We start from the raw sequence: 21479 nt of genomic DNA on the forward strand, positions 1-21479 counted from the left end.
CCCCATCTTTGACTTCGTTCGCTATATCAAAGGTTCTATATGTCAAATGTTCGTAATGTCAAAGGTTCGCTATGTCAAAGGTTCGTAATGTCAACGGTTCGCTTTGTCAAAGGTTCGTAATCTTTGTCAAAGGTTCGCTATGTCGCTGGTTCGCTATGTGGGAGGTCCGATATTCGATATAGCGAACCTTCGACCTAGTGGACTGTATCCGGGAATATAGGGTTCACATGAAACGGATTATCCCAATAGGTTAATACAAACACGATCTATTACAATTTCGTTTGTTTACTATATCGAAATATTATAACATTTTATTTTTGTAATGATGTCAACATAATTTAGATAATCTTATTAAATTCTTTTTCAGCTGCTGAAGAAATGAAACCGCCACAGTGTTTGAAGTCTTCAATTCCACCCATGAAATGTCATCAGGCCAAAGAGTCCCATTACCCCACTTTAATCAATATGGGACACCAACGAATATGCAGAATCGGAACATCAATAGATAGGGGTAGAAAACAAGAGTGTCGTTGTATATTAAAGTCACCTCCGCCATTTTCTGGATGCTTGTTTCCTGTTAGAATTTGAATTGAAGTCGAGAAATATATAAGTATATTATTCTGACAAACAGAGAATAAAATTTCTCTAATTTCATGTGGAAACTATTTAATTTGTCAATTATGTTTGTTTATTTTGTTGAATAAGTTCAGCCATGTCAAATATGAGAAAAATAGAAGGTAATGAAGAATAATGTGAAAACAAAGGCTATGAAAGCATTTTGATGGTTAGTCAGTCATGACACCCCTGTCGTCTTGCGCTTGCAAGTTAAGTTGCTTTTAAGATACGATGTTGACACTTACAATAAGAACGAATAAATAGTATATGAACTAATTGACATCGTTATGTTATTCCATCGGCTCATTTCTTTTATATAAAGGTATATCAAGTAAAAAATACAGGGTTTCAAAAACTATGTTTATCACAGGTAAAATAACTTGATCAAGAGAGCGATGCAATGCGTTGCCGCACTGCACCGTACCGCAGAATACTGCTACGTTGAGTTGCGGTAAAAAGTAATCGATATATCGGCAACGCACCGCATCGCAAAGCAATTGCGGCGTAGTATGAACGGACTATATAAAGACACACTGGTGTTTGACGCATAAAATTGTTTCACTTGAAAAACTTCGTTATGCAGGAAAAAGTAAGTTTATCTGAGATTTTTCAGTTTAAAATATGTGAGAAAAACTAAGTAAATCGAGTTACTGAATACTTGACTTGGCATACCTTTCCACCGTCAGGCACAAGGTACTCCTCAGGTCTATAGCATATGGTGACATGAAAAATTTGATAGCTTATTTTAGTAGGGGAGCAGGCGAACATCCGTAGATTTTCGATGATTAGAAGATGCCACCTATCTAGGTATGTTCTACACATGTCTAAGAACAGGAAAATCTTTGTTGCCAAATTTGGGTATGCTGCAGAGGGCGGCCATCTTGAATTTCAAAATGGCCGACATTTTCACTATATTTTGCCCTATATCTCAGCTTGTGAGCAGCATACAAGGTTCAAAATGGTGGCAATACCCATGTTTGTGATACCAAGGATTCCATAAAAGCCATTAACTTAGTTGTAAGTAGTTTAGTTTGGCGGCCATCTTGAATTTCAAAATGGCCGACATGTTAAATATACTTTCACCTATATCTTGGCTTGTGAGTAACATAGAAGGCTAAAAATGGTGACAATACCCATGTTTGTGATACCAAGGATTCCATAAAAGCCATTAACTTAGTTGTAAGTAGTTTAGTTTGGCGGCCATCTTGAATTTCAAAATGGCCGACATGTTAAATATACTTTCACCTATATCTTGGCTTGTGAGTAACATAGAAGGCTAAAAATGGTGACAATACCCATATTTGTGATACCAAGGATTCCATAAAAGCCATTAACTTAGATGTAAGTAGTTTAGTTTGGCGGCGGCCATCTTGAGTTTCAAAATGGCCGAAATATTAAACATATATTCACCTGTATCTCGGTTTATGAGTAACATAGAAGGCTAAAATGGTGGCAATATCCATGTTTATGATATTGGGGGTTTCAAAATCACCATCCAATAAGCTGTAACAATGGTCCTTTCGCTGCCACCGTGAATTTTAAAATGTAGCCCGGGAGAGAGTCATTTCAAATACCAGTTGTTCAATGTCCTACACATCTATGAATAACATACAGAGTCGCAATTTAATTGAAGGCATCTAGATTATATGGATTTACATAAAGTTGTTGCAAGTTGCTACCTCTGCTAGGCTTGTTAAACATCATCACCACTGTCCTCTTCATTGTCACAGTCCCTTAATGTATGAGAATGGGCATTGTCATTTCTCTTCACAGCATGTGCAGTCTGTTCAAAACAGTCCATTATTTTACACTTGCATAGGTCACTGGTACATCTGCATTTGACAGCATCTGGAGTTGGAAGCAAATGTGTCGGCACTGGTTGCTTCAGAAACAGTGTCTATCACACCAAGACATGCAATAATGATGTCATGGTTGGCATCCAAAGTATCTAAGACCTTACTGCCTTTGTCGGCAAACATCCCAGTAATGTCGGCTCTAGACAAGGCAATCAACACAGGAAGACTTGCTGCATTTGATGGCCCAAAGCATTGTATCTTGGTCCTAGTTTTATATTTCTATGGCTCACTCCCGTGTCTGTTGCAAGGTTTGGATAGCGCCTTACAGCCAAGACACACAGGACCAAGGCGTCTCTGTCTGGAGAGAAGATCTTGAGTAAGGTAGCACCATTGTTGGTGCATGGCCACAACGACATGCAGCATGAACTTGGTGTCTGCCTTCCCCTGTGAACTACTTAGGTTAAATATCCTCTGTGAGTGTTCTTCTTTATTGTGCCACGCAACTACATCGTGCTTTCCGTTCATAGCAGCATGCTGCAGAATCTTCTAAAGCTGACAACTCATATTTCGCCTTAACATGTGTAAGTAGCTTTCGCATACCTTCGGTTAATTGCAATTGATGTTGATCTGTTATGTGATAAGCCACAGCTTTGTTTCCAGCTATAGCCACGTGTTGAAACTTTAAAGGAAATGTCACCAAAGTCATAGCGATCAAAGACTATACTAGGTGCACCGTGCACTTCATCGTAAGTATTGTACTTCTCCCAGAACATGCAGAAACGTTCAATAAAGTGACGGGTTAATATTCTGAACATGTTTTCACCCACTCTGGTTTGTCCAGTGCCTGTAGATCAGCCATACCAATTACCATCGACTAGTGTCACATGTTGGCAACTGTCAGGTATAACAGCTGCAGGACTGGTACTCCTAACTTCACCCAAGTTATTTACATGAAGATGTGTCATTACTGGGTCCTCAGGCAAGGAAGGAACAGGCAAAGTATTAGATGATCTATCCATAGCCTCCATCTTAGAGCTGTCTGAAGGTAGTGATTCAAGGAGGGGCAACAAGTCACTCTTGGAGAAAGTGATGAAAAGTGATCCATCTGGTGCAAAGAGAGCTCTGGGTACTTACAGAGAACTCATCTCTCGAGCTTTGGATATCACTAAAAGCCGTGGAAATAATGCGCTGTCTTATCTCAGCTCTATCAATCTATCTAAAATTACTTCCATCCATGCCTTTCACTGCAATAGCACTTGATGACCGCGCGTGGAGTTTCACTATCTTCATGGGTACTCGCAAATTAAACTTGTTGCTTGCTATCGTTTCAGACACAAATGTGGCGAACTTTTTTCTTGTCCTTTTCGTTTCTTTTATGGGTGTCTTGCTGAATCTTCTCAGACATGATGGCTTTAGTTACGATATTTATAACTTCATCATATTCATCACCAACTTGGTCCACAAATGTTGTGAGCGTGTTTGTCAGGGCAACATTCTCTTTCTGTCTTTTTGCATCTGTGAGCTCATGGTGCTGCCTTTTCTCTGTAGATTTAAACCATCCATTTGCCGAGCCTCATTTGCAATATGAGAAAGCTCTGAGACAACAAAAAATAAGGATTTGAGTAATGCCAACAAGGCCTCTCCGCCTACTTTCATAATGCTGCACTGGAAACTCATGTGGGTTTGATTTTATTATCATTGAATAGCCAATGATAGCTATGGGCTGTAGAGCTGCAAGAAGGCATTATTTGTCAGGAGTGGGTAAAAACATGCTCAGAATTGCCCCAGCTGTCTGTTTCTGGGAAAACAATAACACTTACAATGAAGTGCACCTAGTCTTTCATCACTATGACTCCAGACATCTTGATCCAGATACGGACGTCTTAAAACTGGCTGTAAGACGCTATCCAAACCTTGTGCAGCTGACACATAAAACATAGAAACATAAAACTAGGACCAATATGTTGAAGGCTCCTCCAGGTCCACTACTCTACGCATACTACCAACAAACAAGTAAGGGCAATGATGGAAAGCTTCATCGGAGAGCATGAACACCTGATCTCCATTGTGAAAAGAAGACAACTCCAGTGGTTTGGTCATGTGATCAGATGGAAGAACAGTCTAGCAAACACCATTCTGCAGGGAGGTACAGATGGGGTAAGGAAGAGAGGAAGACCAAAGAAGACGTGGATTGATAACATCAAAGACTGGACTGGACTGAACTTTGACCAGCTAATACGATCAGCTGAGGACAGAGAACTTTGGAAATTATGCATCTCTAAAGCCATCACTACGTCGCCCCAACGACCTACTAGCTATGGGACATAGATAGATAGAATATGTTTTAGGACTATCAAAAGCAGCAGATCTTCATGTGTTTGTCTGGAGCCGAAATTACTAGGAAGTTTACCGGCAAAGGCAATAAAACATGCTGGAAGGTCTTAGATAACTTGGATGCCAACCATGAGATCATTATAGCGTTTTCCCAACTTGGTGTGACAGACACTATTTCTGAAGCCACCAGTGATGCCACATTTGCCTCTAACTCCAGATACCGTCAAATGCAGATATAGCAGACTCGGTGTACCAGTGAACGATGCAAGTGTGAAATGAATGGACAGACTTCTGTACATACCATGAAGAGAAATAACTCTGTGGCAATGCTCCTTCTCACACAGAAAGTGACCGTGACGACGAAGAGGACAGATGATGATGTTTAACAAGCCTAGCAGGACTTGCAACAACTTATGTAAATCCATATAATCTAGATGCCACCAGTTAAATTACGACTCTGTATGTTATACATAGATGTGTAGAACACTGGTGTTTGAAATGGCTCTCACCAGGACTGTCATTTTAAAATTCATTGTGGCAGCGAAAAGACCATTGTTACAAATTATGGGATGGTGATTTTTACAACCGCCATTATCATTATCATAAACATGGGTATTGCCACCATTTTTAGCCTTCTTTGTTGCTCACAAGCTGAGATATAGGTGAAAGTATGTTTAACATGTTGGCCATTTTGAAATTCAAGATGGCCGCCGCCAAACTTAACTACTTACAGCTAAGTTAATGGCTTTTATGGAATCCTTGGTATCACAAACATGGGTATTGCCACCATTTTTAGCCTGCTATGTTGCTCACAAGCTGAGATATAGGTGAAAGTATGTTTAACATGTCGGCCATTTTGAAATTCAAGACGGCCGCTGCCAAACTAAACTACTTACAGCTAAGTTAATGGCTTTTATGGAATCCTTGGTATCACAAACATGGGTATTGCCACCATTTTTAGCCATTTATGTTGCTCACAAGCCAAGATATGGGAGAAAGTATGTTTACCATGTCGGCCATTTTGAAATTCAAGATGGCCATAAAACTCAACTACTTACAACTAAATTAACGACTTTTCTGGAATCCTTGGTATCACAAACATGGGTATTGCCACCATTTTTAACCTTGTATGTTGCCCACAAGCTGAGATATAGGGCAAAATATAGTGAATATGGCGGCCATTTTAAAATCCAAGATGGCCGCCCTCTGCAGCATTTCCAAAATTGGCAACAAAGATTTTCCTGTTCCTAGACATGTGTAGAACATATCCAGATAGGTGGCATCTTCTAATCATCAAAAATCTACGGACTCCTAGTTCAGGACCCTTTGCCACCGGACTATTTAACAAAATGTTTGGGTTTAGTAATTAGTTAGTAATTATCCTAATTGAGCAATCTGTGGTTTAATATTAAGTCCTATGTTAAGGACTTTAAACCCTAAACCAGATCCTAACCTTAGCCCGTAATCCTACAAATTAAATACAAAATACGCTCACAACCACCTAACCGTAATCCTAATTCATATGTTAAGCTCCAAGGTCACATGATCAGGAGCATATTAACATGTTAACCGTATCTGAAATAAGCAGCAGTATGCACAAATATTGTTGAACCATATGCTACATTACTGAAATATGTCAAGTTTTCCTCCATTCTAATATGTTTCTAATATGTAATATTATTCATAATATGTTCCTCATGTCGCCGTATCAATTCGTGCTCAACAACATTTGCACATTATCTAGAACGTTACATAAACCATAGCATATACTGTTTGGCCTACAACCCCGTTTTCATTGAACCTGCCCATAGATCTTCAAATAAGATATATGCCCTGCCTCAGGAAAGTTACGCTATGATATTATAAACAGTGTCACCTCGGTCAAGTTTGTCATCATAAGTACCGGATATTCCTGAACTCTTACACAGGTTTGGTTAACAAGACAATAATTAAATACTCTACTTTGAAACTTTGATGTACTGAAATGATGAAGAGTCTGAATTATTCAATTTGTCATAATTATTCTCATTGCCTTTTTACAAAATTTGTTTTAGCTTTCAATGCTTACAATAAGGAGCTGGTCATAAGAAAATCGCTTTATGATTCTGTTTTAAAAGACAGCGGGCACTGATTTATGACCTGTGATTATGGGTGTGAAATTCGATGTACACACTAAAAAGCAATAAAATAGTCGTGTTAAATATTGTCCCGCATAATTTTCAGGTGTGTACCACATGACAGTGCACTATTTCGTGCGGACTTCATAGCTCATTTGCCTGAGCTGTTAATATCTAGTACTAAAATGGCGACACCCTGTGTACGTTGGAAAGTAATACATGTACTGATTTTTCTACTGCTTCACTACGATAATATACTTTGTGATGATGATGATGGCAGCGACGTTGGTTCAAGAAGTGGAGAGGATGACACTTGTGATGATCTCCAAACATCTCTTCAACAGTGTTGTCAAAAAAGACATATGTACGGACCTACTAAAGTTTGTGCAACAACTTGTCATACATGGTCATGTTGGACAGGAGTCTTTCATGATGAGTGTAATTTTGTCCATAAAATGTGTAGATATTACAGTGACGTGAGTTTTGAACTGTACTACCATGAATATAATGAAGCATACTTCAGATATCAAAGCTGCAATGGAGATCACGTACCAAGTAAGTTTTACTACCAGGTTTATTATTATTTCTTGCAACGTTTATCAAATTCGCCTCTTTACGTGCATAATAAATGATAAACAAATAAAGACAACTGTTACTTAAATAAGGATATGGTATGGAGTGATTATCAATCAATAAGCGCTCAAACACTTTTCCAAAATGGTGGTGATTTTTTGCCATAGTAGACCACCATCACCATGACTGCTGGTAATAAATCTTAAATAATAACAAACATGAAACGAGACTTATTTTTAATTATTTCCGTTGCATTGTTTGATTTTATTACAGCATATATTCACATGTTTGACTGTTTTCCGTACACTGGTTATGCAGGAATGGGTGAGTATACGATGTCAGGTTCAGGGCATTTCCGCCAGCCACATTTTGGATTCAATTTATGGCTAATTTATTTGTGAATATCTTAGCTATTCGTTTTGCCGAAATGAAAGTATATTATATATATAGCGCATTTGGTAAAGTCTTCGAATAGCTGCAATGAAGAGGTTTTGTATTCATGGTATTGGTACATTGGCTTGGTTCAAATCTCTCATAATGCATTACGGGTGGTATTACATAAGTTTTGCATCATATTGTCCAGCTCCTGTTGCTAAATGTGTATGGCAGCCCATTATGAAAGACTGAATAAATTATGCCTAAGCGTAACATATTTTTTAAGTCCTATCCTATTCGGTCTCTATTTATCTTGTCCTTGGTGAAAAACACGAAAATGTTTGGTTTCCCGGACTTGGTTATGTATCTTGACTTGATAGAAACTGCATAATGAACACAATGACTAATAACAGTGTGAGCATAAGTACGGCATGCTATGTCTATTCTGTATTCAATGCTAATCAATATAATAATTAAAAAGTAACTAACGGGCCATTGTATTACAAATCTGTAAAATGCGTTGGAAGCATAATTTATTTCCGCACATTTTGACACCTCACTTGTAGCAATTGACTAAATATTGACGTCACAGCGTACATTTAAATCAATGTAACACAAAATTTGAAAGTTGCAATAAATTGTATTGATTTTGTATTCAGTATAATGGAAGGAAATTTGTGTAATGATATCTGAGTGTTTTTGTATTGTATGTAAGTGCAACTTTCAAATCTGGACCTCACTACATTAAATTGACCTGTGTTTTATTGTTTTCTGGGCTATCGTATCGAATGAGGTGTCAAAATGCGCAGAAATTAATTCTGCTTCCAACGCATTGTACAGATTTATAATACAATACTCCCTTTTTGAATAATGGCCATTTTTAAGGGGGGGGGGAGGTAGTTACTTTTTTGAGATGTTTAATTTAAAACTGTTGAACAACAGTGGGTGTTTTCATCTGATCTTAAGGGATCTAAAATGAGCGTTTATCGCGTTTCGACAGTATTTTTTATGGGACATGAGAGCACCTCAGACCTATCGAATTGCATTCTGAATACGAAGCATGTCTTTCTGATATCAAATAATTTTCATTTTTTGAAAATCACAATATAATACAAATTTTATGACAAATTATAAAATTTGATATTTGTCAAATTTTTGATATATAACAGTCCTCGAAGTAAATTATATAAATCTAATGATATATTCTTAAAGTGTATGTAGCAGGGAGGAAAAGCCGACGGTCAATTGAAAATTTTGACCTTTCATATTGAAGATATGGATTTTTTTCCCAAAAGACCAAATTTTTTTTTGTGCTTTGGGAAAAAAAATCCATATCTTCAATACGAAAGGTCAAAATTTTCAATTGATCGTCGGCTTTTCCTCCCACCTACATACACTTTAAGTATAAATCATCAGATTTATAAAGTTTATTTCAAGTACTGTTAAATATCAAAAATATCAATTTTAATGATTTGCCATAAAATGTGTATTAAATTGCGAATTTCAAAAATCAAAATTATTTGATATCAGAATGACATTCTTCGTATTCAGAATGCAATTCGATATGTCTGATGTGCTCTAATGACCCAAAATAAATACTGTCCAAACGTTCATACCCCAGCCCTTAAAGATACACGATTCTCTACCAGAAACACAAACTTCTATCAGACACTAACTAACAACGAAGAGGATCAGATACTCATCATCACTGATAAGATGAATGGTTTTTTCCAAATATTCCGATAAAAACACGCTGGTGTTATTGAATAGTTTTTAAATTACTTTTGGTATGCCTTCCCCCACAGTGGCCTTCCCCTAACAGCTATCAAACATTCCTTCACGAATTTAATATAAGCGAGTATTTGTTTTTAAGACTTCTTGCTTTACGTTATGCCTTTCATAGATATGCGGAGACCAATTATCTACAATGTACCAAGGTATGACATTATTACCAGGACAGATTCTGGTAAACCTACTGCTGTCGTTTACTGGGAGCCTCTCCCATATGCTCGAGATAATTCTGGCGCCGTGAAATTAGCATCCAACATGAGCCCTGGAGATGCTTTCCCCATCGGAGATACAAAAGTAACATACATAGCGATAGACAGTTCGGGGAATAGACAATCTACTTCTTTTACGGTAACAGTGAAAGGTAATTGTCGAAAAATCATATTTCTTTAGAGCATGTGCAGTAATATCCTATCATTACATAGACAACATTTAAATATTTCTATAGCGCTGCTATATTTAGAAAGAAACACTCAAAGACAAACAATAAAGCAATAAACAACATAAAAAAGAAAAAAAATTCAGCGAGAACTGCCTTAGGTAAATGGTTGTTTACGCCCGCAGAATAAATGAAAGTGCTTTCCAGCCACAAGACTCATACCTACCTATATAGCAAGTACTGTAATTGCATCCCGGGAATTGCATCCACACATTCATTCCTCTCTTAAACTTTTACCTGTTCCGTCAGTGCTTGACCGTGAATCCGTGACGACGGTAAGATATTGAAAGAAGAATGGGCATGAGTACACTTCATATTTTTGGAAGAGGTTAAAACCAGGACCTTCGTATTACCAGGCAACGCAAGATGATAATTGGATATTTATTTAACTAGCATGTACGTCCAAACACGTATTACCTGAAAATTATAGTGATTTCTGGTATAGGGTAATCTAAATAGAGCGTTATTTGGAAATAACATGTCTTAATAACAAGGGAGACCTCATACCGGGACCTCATAACGACGAATAATAATGCAATATAATACTCACGCAGTTGTGTGTTACTTTTTCGACAGACAAGGAAAAACCTGTCATTACAAGTGATCTTAGTGTGATTCATCTTGAAGTTAAACCTGGAGAAACCTCTACGGTGGTATCTTGGCCAGTCCCTATCATTACAGACAATTCTGGACTGCCAGTGATCATCGTCAGTAATAAATATCCGGGAGATGTGTTTCCGATTGGAATGTCTACAGTAACTTATACTGCGACGGATGCATTCCTGAATTCTGCCGAATTCTCATTTGACATCTTGATCACAAGTAAGTAAGGCGTTAACGGTAAGCATTTTTCAAATATTTGGCCAGAAGTTGGATTGGTCATTATGGTTCAAATAAAGGAGAAAACTCTATAAATTAATATTCTAGCATGATTATTTTTGTAAACTCATAGGAAGGTCTTATAATAAAGTGTATACATATTCAATGTTGCATTTTGATTCATGCTCTTTTTTAAGACATTATGATTATTACAGACATTTCACGAGGTCAAAAATCCCAAAGAAATTATGCTATTTGTTTGCTACGTTGGAGCAGAACTTGGACCTTTTTTTTATCCTTGGCAAGGCAGACAATTCAACGTGATTTTACATGCACAGAAATCTAAAGTCACAAATTGTCCCACTTTCTTTTTTTTTTTTTAACGAAAAGACCAAATTCATGTGCATTACATGTTTCCTGTCAAAATACATGCGTGTAGGGAATGGGCTGCTGCATTTCGCATAATAACGGTGGACTATAAACTTGCCAATCAACGTGTCGATATAAAATGTGGGATATACCGGAGGAATACTAGCTACGTCTTGTGTTATATGTTTTATTTACGATTGTGAAGTCCTATTTGACTAATTTAATAATTATTTCCCGTAGAAGTTGTGTTCAAAGGTGTATTAAATTCCAGCGTCTATTTTTTTTGTTATTTGGCAAAATCATTAGAATACAAAAACAAATGATAGCGACAGATGTTGTTTGACACTTTGTTTAAATGCAGACTTGGTAGGCAATCCCTTGATGTTTGATAGGAGTGCATTCCAGTCCAAAATGGCATTGTAGTAGAATGTGTTTGAAGCAATACCTTTTACCCTAGGAACGATGGAATTAGATTCACTTGATCTGGTTCCATAAGAGTGAGCATTTGATGTTCTAGTGAAAAAGATAAAGTGCACCTTGACAATGGTAGATATTAAAGACATGGTCAAGCCTCAGCTGCTTAAATCTGTCACAAAATTTCAACAGATTCACAAGGTTTAGCTCATGTTGCCCAATGTGATCTCTAGGAGAAAGTTTCAAGATGTAACAAGCAACCTTATTTTGAGTAATTTGCAGTATATTTTTTGTGGTTCTTTGCGCAAAGTTTGATTGAGAATGTGAGAATGCCGGAAGAGGAACTTGAGGCGACCAGAAACTTTTTTGATGAGTTAATCATACTTTCACCAGATAGTGTCTTGTCTATTGAAACATCAACATACTTGATACTGTCCTGGGTAGTCTCCGTATTATGCAAGATGCAGTAATACTGTACCATAAATACTCCTTTGTCCTCTGTCTACCCATAGCAACGACAGAGAGCGCGGTACAAACAAAATAATGAAACCCAGTGAAACATTTGGAAATCTTGCTTATTGAAAAAATAAGGTTTTTGTACTCAGAATTGCTAAATCCATTAATGCAACTTTGAAGGTGTTGATACACTTGTGGTTACTGTTCACCGAAGGGCGCGCGAGGGGACGCGAGGGGTCTCGGGTTCGAATCCCGACCAGAGCAAACAATGTCTTCGTTTGTTTTCTATCGTTATTCACGCCTTCCTTCTTTCATTTCCATTCGCCCAAAAGCCCTTGGGGCGTTAGGGTTAAAACTGATAGCATCTATGAAAATATTTCCCTTGTTTATCCAAATATTCTGATATTGAACAGTTTTAAATTACTCTTTGTATGTCTTCAACCAACACGTAAAACATTCATTCTTGAAAGTAATATTATAGCTAGTATTTGTGTTTTTAAGAACAATTCATGCTTTAAATATACTTTCACAGACACACTGAGCCTCGGACCAATTATCTACGATGTACCAAAAAATAACATCATTACCGAAACAGATTCTGGTAAACCTACCGCTGTTGTTTACTGGGAGCCTCTCCCATATGCACGGGATGATTCTGGCGCCGTGACATTAACATCCAACATGAGCCCTGGAGATGTTTTCCCCATTGGAGATACAAAAGTAACATACATAGCGATAGACAGTTCGGGAAATACAGCATCTGATTCTTTTACGGTAGCAGTAAAAGGTAATTGTCCAAAATGTTTCTTTAGAGTATTATCATAAGCATAATGTAATCTCCAAATACCGTAGAATTCCGTCTACAAGCATACCGTATATGCTTCTAAACGAGGGATTTTTTTAACGAAAGAGACGAAAAGCAAATACTCTCAAACCCATTACAATAGATTGGTCTTACAATAATACCCGTTTGTACAGCCGCTCATATCAGTAATATAGTTGTTCAAACTCCAAATATTGTTTTTGTGGAGAGTGTCTGCCTCTTGTCTCTTTCGTCGAAAAACCCTCGTTTAGAGGCACATATGCTTGTAGACAAGGTTTTACGGTATTACATGTGTATTTCAATAAACATTGGATAATACAGCTGTCCCAAAAGTCTCGATACCATTTGAACCGTCATATCTTTCCCAAGTATTGATCGAGGGGAAATCAAAATACATAATGGATTGAGTAAATTCATGCAATTATGTAGATATCAAACATGATACATTTTCCTTTTATTATAACATACAAGAGCAATCAATAGTACACTTCAAATGCAACACATCAATACTAGTAAGAAAAAATGTGTGTTTCACATCGATAACTGTGAAATTGCATTTTGAACTTCTCTCCTCACCGTCTTTACTAGTCTTGATGGCCTAACTATTACAATATTGGAACTGTTTAATATTGCAATTAAATTAAATGTAGAGAAATTGGTACAGATGTTGAGAGGAGGTAACCGGAAATGTGTTGTAAAATTATTGTAGTTTTTTGTTTGTTTTGGTGAATATAATCCCGGAATATAATATGCCCAAATGTTTAAACGTTTATTATGTTTGTAGGTTTGTATGTCAAATTTGGTTTCAAAATAATCATACGAGTTTTGTCTATGCCAAGATACCTTCATGTTGACTGTCGGTTGCTGAATACTAGAGTTATAAACGTTTATGATGGTATCGAGACTCTCAACATGGGACACCCTGTATTAAATAGGTAAATGCTTTACCATGTTTATGCCCGCTGAATAAACGGAAATGGTTTCCAGCCACAAGATACCATACCTGTCAAATTCCGGGGTATTGGTTTTTAAAGTTTCGGAATTGCACCCAAACATTTATTACTCTCAAACTCAAACTGTTACCTCGGTCCGTCATGCCTGTACTTCAGTGCTTGGCCGTGACTGAGTTTGAAAGGAGAATAAAATGGAAATGAGTGCTCTTCAAATCTTGAAAGAAGTTGAAAACTAGTACCTTCGTATTGCCAGACAACACATGGAGAACAATGTTAATTGCATTTTTTTAAGTCAGCAAGTACGTACCTGAAAAAGATGGTAGTGTTTGGAATTTGGTAATCTAAATATATACTTCATAACGACTAATTATAACACACATAATATTCATGCAGTTGTGTGTTACTTTTTCGACAGACGTGGAAAAACCTATCATCATAAGTGATCTTAGTGTTATTAATCTTGAAACCAAACCTGGTGAAACCTCTACGGTGGTATCGTGGTCAGTCCCTATCATAACAGACAATTCTGGACTGCCAGTGACCATCGTCAGTAATAAATATCCGGGAGATGTGTTTCCGATTGGAATGTCTACTGTAACTTATACTGCGACGGATGCATTCCAGAATTCTGCTGAATTCTCATTTGACATCTTGATCACAAGTAAGTAAGGCGTTAAGACTGATCGCATCTCTGTAAATATTTCTCTTGAACTTCTCAATCTGGCATCAATGTGAACTACCTCTGGACGTATTTTTAATATATTTTAACAATACTTTAGTAATGAAAACAGTTAAAATTTTTTAAAGTGCAACATAATCACATTTATCAGCCTACCTGCTTAATTTGATTATGTAATAAGCAAAATATCGAAAACTGTTGTTTTGGATCATTTATATTTGTTCATTCCCTCATATTCATTCTTTCATTGATTGATTGATTGATTGATTGATTGATTGATTGATTGATTGATTGATCATACATTCATTCATTCATTCATTCATTCAAAAGAGCCACATAATATGTTTAAAGTATACACCTCTACCCTACCCTAAAGCTTCGGCACGGATGCTGGTGTATTCTGCCTTGCCATCTGATCCATGGCGATTCCATGCCATGCTACTCGGTCTTTGGCCAGCGTTCCTGCTGCTGCTACGGAGGTGATGTTTCGAGCTAGGTAGTCTGTTTTAATAGTGCCCAACCATCTTTTAGAGGTCTTCCACATGGACTTTTCTCATGTAAATTGCCCTCTAGCACAATTTTTGGGTATCTGTCGTTTCCCATTTAAGTGGCCAAAGAATCGGATCCTTTTTGGGTGATTTTATCCGTGACTGTGTGCTTTGTGTGCTTCAGCCCAAGTGTGTCCCGTATTATGATGTTACGTATTCTGCCCAGACGTGATACGCCCATGATCTTTCTCAAGCACACCAATTAAGTATTATAGTTTGCAAAATGCCACTAGATAAAAAAGTATGAGGTAGGGTAAGATGGGGTAAGTGAGACAGTATTGCAGTACTAAATCCACCAATACGATACCGAATGGTGACTTACCCCATTGCAAATATGTTCGTTATAATTTCACTGCTCAATATTGGAGTTTATTTGGTATTTGAGCTGCGGGAGATGCTTGAGGCCAACACCACCTTGATGTGGCGGCCAACCTTGGGGAATTATACCTATTTATTACCGAATATTTAAAGGTCTTTGCTGAGAAATTGAGAGATAATATATTTCATTTACCATAAAAAAGAACGCTTTTTACAAGCCTGATAGCAGAAATTCACGATGAAATCATGCAATTTAGCCAATTAGGGCCTATTTAGTATGGTGTCCCACTTACCCCATCCACTTGGGGTAGGTAGGACAGTGGTTCTTGAAATTAATTTTTGATACAGAAAATAACAAACTTACTAAGTTAAATTGCATATAATGCCGCCAACAAGCTCAAAAATTAAATTAATACTGAAAACGCCTATTGAATGACTTGATTATTGAATTTGTGGCTGGAAATCGCAAATCGTGGGTTTTGTGGGTTTTGTCACCAAAAACCAAGAAAACAATCTGCCTCATGTATTAAGATGAAATTAATAAACATAATGATAGCATAGTATTACTATTGTTTTGGTAGAATTATGTTAATAATGCCCAAATGCTCCAATATAAATATGTATTGCTGTACAATATGTTCTTTTAATGTAATAATATCATTAACATATGTGTCAAATTTACCCCTACCCCTTATGTGTCCCACTTACCCCAAAGTGTTGGGGTAAATGGGACAGTTGAGTCATTGGCCCCGCCATTCTGTACCGAATTGGAGTAACACCAGACATTGTCCTAGGATTATACTTGAATTATAAAAACATAAGTTCAATCTTTATTCACTTACATGAGTTTAGTGTCCAACTTACCCCATCTTACCCTATTTGGTCAAAATGCTCCAGTTCATAGCTAAATTAACATCTTGATATCCCACTACTGTAAACTACTGACGTGTGTCCATCCATAGTACTTTGTGGCTAATTTTGTGAACCGAGTACAAACGCAGTTGCGCGAATAAGGCCATTTAAGGTTTCAGCGTGCTTGGTGTGCATAAGAGAGGGATAACGGTGACGGAGCATAGCGTCACCATCCCTATATCTTCGTGTCAGAATTTGCCATGATAGTAGGGCGAACCACTAGTTGTTCAACAGCACAGCACGGCATGGCGATTCTTTCATTCATTCATTCATTCATTCATTCATTCATTCATTCATTCATTCATTCATTCATTCATTCATTTATGGTTTATTAACACAATGCATTGTAGCCCGCAGGCTAAATTACAGCAAAGTTTACATTAAAAGACATATATAATATACACAATAAAGAATTATGACAAAATGCAAGTGAACAACAAAATAAATAAACAAAATATTGCAGCAAACCCTATAGCACAAACCATACGAAAGCAAAACAAGTTAATAATCCACCCCAAGAAATCCAACCCAGACTACTCACAAGCACACAACATTTGCACAGCACAATCCACTTACAGCACACTGGAAGGGCACATAACCACTCACAACACATCCTGAATTATAACACAATCATAGTCCTCACACCAACAAAACTCACATATCATAGTCTATTCTCACACCCCACCCCCTATACTTTCAATACAACAATACAATAAGATAATATCAAGAATTTGAAAAAATAAACACATCAATTTAAAAACAGTTAGCTAGCAACATGATTAAAATTAGAGCACATTATTACATGAGTTCATTGAGCAAATCGACAAAATAAGGAATTGCACTATTTTGAAACCGATTAGTTCTGCACTTGATTTTGTTAAAATGGTTTGCATTTCTCAGAGAATATTGCACTTTATCTTTGACTTTTAAAGGCAACCAGGCACTGAACTCATCTGACTTGTACATATCCATGGCAAATTTAACACAAAGCATTCTGTTTCGAGATAAAAGGCCGAGCACTCCAGGCAATGTATAACACAACAACTGTACCTGTACGAACACCGTCTGTGCGATAGAAACATAACTTTTCTTTTTCACTAGGCATATACGCATGCTCCACTGCGATCTGCGCAAATTCGATTTTGTTTTGTCAGCTTATGTTTTCAAGACACAAGCGGGGAATTCAATGCGAAGAGTAAAGGTTATCAGATTCTTTCAACACATACATTCATGTGCAAGTCTTACAAAAGTTTTGTTCAAATAGCAAAAATAACGAAATATATTCAAGGATTTCAGATTTTATCATATCAATAGTAAACACACCAGCATTATGCCTATGCATACAGAAGAATAGTGGCCATGTGGAAGACTAAGGCCGTCAATAATACTGTAAAGAGAGTGGTGAAACGTTTAACATTCATGTTTTGATTTTAAATGCCTTTGCGCAACTGAATTAGGTCCTTATGAATGGTCACACGCCAGTGATTTTACAGTTGTTGAATGACAAGATGTTGAGTCAGCTACCAACTAGATCATTTTGACCAAATATCTCATGTATTTTAATCTAGTGGCATTTTTCAAACTATTTACCTTATTTTGATACTGTACTTATTATCATTTTTACCCGGACGTTTTTATTATCATTTTTTTTTACAGAATCAGACCGAACACCTCAGCCACCTCTAACTCCCAGGCCTCCAACAAAACCTGCTTGCAGTTGTGAAATCGCACCAGGAAATCTCTGTCAAATATCTGGAAATACAACTCCACAATCAATGGTTAAATGCACAAATGCCACCCTGCACTCTCTTAAGTATAACTGTCCAAGATGTCAAAAAGCGCCGCCTATATTTCCCGACTGCTCTTTTCCAGAGGTTCATGATGTTGCCAACAAATAATAAAACATGACTTCGGATCATTTGTTACTTCAAGGTGTTATTTGCCTGAATATTTCTGCTCAGATACAAAGTTGTTGTATTATTCAGAAATGGTAAGAGATAAAAGGCATAAAGATGAATAGGAGATATAAGAATATTACCACCAGAAGGCATCTCTTGCAACAGTCCATAACGTTGTTAATGAACACGGTGAAGGAAATAAAACTCATACTTACATCACATGAGTTGTCCAGTGACAATGCAACAATTTCCTAGAAAAAGTGTTTACTTCAATTCGTATCATGGTGTATTTAACTCATGATTGTATTTTGTATGTTATATCTGACACGTCTGTCTTCTCCATCGTTCAGGTATGATGATTTTGTTACACTCTCGGGTCCATGTGAATTCCGGCTGTCAATTTAGCCACAAATTCCGGAAGTGTCTTCCATAGGGGGGTGCGGAATACATCTGGAATAGCCCATTGAACCCCCGTTGAACCGTTACTCCTCTATAGGGGGTGTGCACTTATTTTTTAGAATAGCCCAATGTTTGATTTATAAATTGTATCAAACAATGAATAAAAGGGCTATTTGCTTCTAGCACAATTTGTAGCATTATGTTGTAACTTGCCCACTTTTCCTTGGAAGCCAATTTTCAAGGGGTCTGTCATAAGTTCATTTCAGTTCTGTCCTGTTGTATAACGAGTGATAATTCGTTTTTGTTTCCCTCAAATTTCTGACAAGACTATTAAATCCGCTAGATGAAGTGTACTCATTACATATTCCTGACGTCCAAATGAATGAGGGGACACTTACAGCAAAGCAAAATCAAATATTTAAACCGGCCCATAGAGCTTTTCAATTCGATTGATACCGATTAAACCTGAAGCATGAAACAATTTCCCAAAATATACAATAGTATAAATCGGTACCTTTTTAGCATCACCTACAGTGCGGCGTTCCAATGTGTAACACAAAAGACACGATCAAGCATAATGGGTTATGTCCTGTGTAAAAGATTGATGTTTAATTTGCAAAAGTACCGAAAAATTACAAACATTTGCAATTTTCTTTCCATCACTCTCATATTGTGAAGTGCTAAATTGAGGTGTTGGTTCAATATGTTAGGAAAATATCCAACTGATGACCCCATGTTGACATTGGGTAAATGAGCTATCTTTCGCTCTAAAGGGTACATTGAATCATGACATTTCTTGTTTGCCATTTTGACTCCATTTTGCACCTGACTTTCCGAACTTTTCCGATCTTGATTTGAAATGGCCTATTGTTCTTAACACATTCCTATATTAAAATGCATGGAGAAAGTGTATCGATCAGCATGCATTGTATCTCTGACATACAAAGTAGGAAACGGGGTTACACATCCTGCACAAGAACAAATAAACACGACGGGGACAATTACCCGCCTAAGTTTTTTATTTGTTTGCATGAAATTTGATAACATATTCAAATCAATATTAATTGTGATATTTTGGCCTAAATGCATTTGTTTAGCAAGATACGGCTTTCGAAAGGAGTGGATACGTGCAGTTTTTGTCAATTATCTCAAAACGTCAATATGTCTCTTGGTTCCTTTTGTCGTGGTAGGGCAGTATACCGAAGAGTGTCTGATTTTTACGCAGTCAATTCATTACACACATTGAATGGGCGATGTCCTCTCGAACTTTTTCTAATGTATGTTATACGGTATACCAGTAGTAGACCTGGGCGATGCATGAAAATAGGACGAGGAACTATTTGTTTGTGGACCATCTGAAATAAATGTTGGTATTTATACAGCGCCTTTCACATGTGAACATGTACCAAAGCGCTTTACATTTATTCCGCCGTCGTTAAAATATGTCCGCTGCCATACAATGCCCAAGGCAAGCTCATACCTTTCGGCGGCGCTCAATGGACAGTATTCATAACAGCTCCCCATTGCACACCTGGGTGGAGAGGAGTAATCGAGATAAAGTGCTTTACTCAAGGGCACAACACGATGGCGTCGCCGGGGCTCGAACCCGCAACCTTCCGATTATGAGTTGTAGGCCGTTCCGCTCGGCCACCGTGCTCCTGAAAAAGCTGCTAACAAGTTATATATAGCAACAAAAAGCACGACATTTTGGGTTTTGATGATTCGAAATGGTATAGTTATTGTGTCTCATTCAAATTTTACGATTCAGTGCGTTAAAAAAAAAAAAAAAAATCCCAGGTCAACCAACAGGGTGTTAAAAAACAAAGCAAATAAATAAACAAACAAACAAACAAAAACAAAACACCCAAAAACAGAACCCTTATTGAGGGCTCCTTTTGTACCAGAAATGTACCAGTTTGCACTCTGTCCACGGATAGCAAACAGAGTGGTTGGGATGGGTCATACTTTGGAGTGGCCTGCAAGATCACCAGACCTCACACCACTTGATTTCATCCTTTGGGTCATTTGGGGCAAAATTCAAAGCGACGTCTATGAATGAAGACCACCAGCTAGCCTCCAAGATCTTCGCAAACGCAGCTGCTGCATTCGCATGCAATGAGAACCAGGGCTGAAACTTGGATTCGCCAAGGAATCAACCAGGTAGATGACAGAACAACACAATTAAAGCAAAGACAATCCAAACAACCCCTTTAGGGGTTTAATCCCCAAAAGAATAATGACTAATGTTGTAAATAAAAAGAAAGCAAGAAACAACAAAGTAAGAAATAAGAAACATAATAAAACAAAAAAGCATAAATAACGAAGAAAAAAAAGTATAGCAAAAGAAGTCACATCCCACACCCACAAATTAATGTCACTTAGCAAAATCCATAACCCATAAGCCCACCGGTGAAGCCCATTCCCTAAATAAAGTTATTTTATAAAGTTATCATTGAGGAATGTTTGATATTCATGCATGGTACGTACGTCTTTGAAGTAGCCAAACCTCCTCCGTGGACAGAGTGAAAAACGGGTACATTTCTTAAAAAGAGCATAGTTATATTCAAAAGTTGTGAGCCGATTGAAATATTTTTTCGGTTTATTAAAACTAACGATTCAAGGTTTCATTACATATGAAAATATATTAGAGTTTACTTATATTAGACCTTACTTACTTAATAAACATTTTATTAATTCTTTCATGATGAGTGCGTATCATTTATGGGTTTATTTGGAAGAAACTGTGGGACAAAATGTTTTTCCTGTGTTGAGTTAATGGCAAACGATTGAAACGATCACATTAATGCATCGTAATTTCTTGATTTTCAATTAGAGGATATTTTTTCACTTACTC

General features: G+C 37.2%; 1 protein-coding gene across 1 annotated transcript; it reads left to right on the forward strand.

Moving 5' to 3' along the window:
* Positions 1 to 6798: 6798 nt before the first annotated feature.
* Positions 6799 to 18690, forward strand: LOC140149145 (hyalin-like). Its single transcript, XM_072171330.1, has 7 exons — positions 6799 to 7417; positions 7709 to 7759; positions 9714 to 9962; positions 10614 to 10859; positions 12628 to 12882; positions 14287 to 14532; positions 17985 to 18690. Exons 1-7 carry the CDS (start codon positions 7048 to 7050, stop codon positions 18224 to 18226), a joined length of 1659 nt encoding a protein of 552 aa, XP_072027431.1. The 5' UTR covers positions 6799 to 7047; the 3' UTR covers positions 18227 to 18690.
* Positions 18691 to 21479: the final 2789 nt, after the last annotated feature.

This window comes from Amphiura filiformis, chromosome 3, assembly GCF_039555335.1.
Source record: "Amphiura filiformis chromosome 3, Afil_fr2py, whole genome shotgun sequence".
Taxonomy (NCBI): domain Eukaryota; kingdom Metazoa; phylum Echinodermata; class Ophiuroidea; order Amphilepidida; family Amphiuridae; genus Amphiura; species Amphiura filiformis.

Coding starts and splice junctions, on each gene's coding strand:
- LOC140149145 (XM_072171330.1), top strand. CDS start 7,048: ATGGCGACACCCTGTGTACGTTGGAAAGTAATACATGTACTGATTTTT. Junction 7,418..7,708: donor CAATGGAGATCACGTACCAA/GTAAGTTTTACT, acceptor ATTTTATTACAG/CATATATTCACATGTTTGAC. Junction 12,883..14,286: donor TTTTACGGTAGCAGTAAAAG/GTAATTGTCCAA, acceptor CTTTTTCGACAG/ACGTGGAAAAACCTATCATC.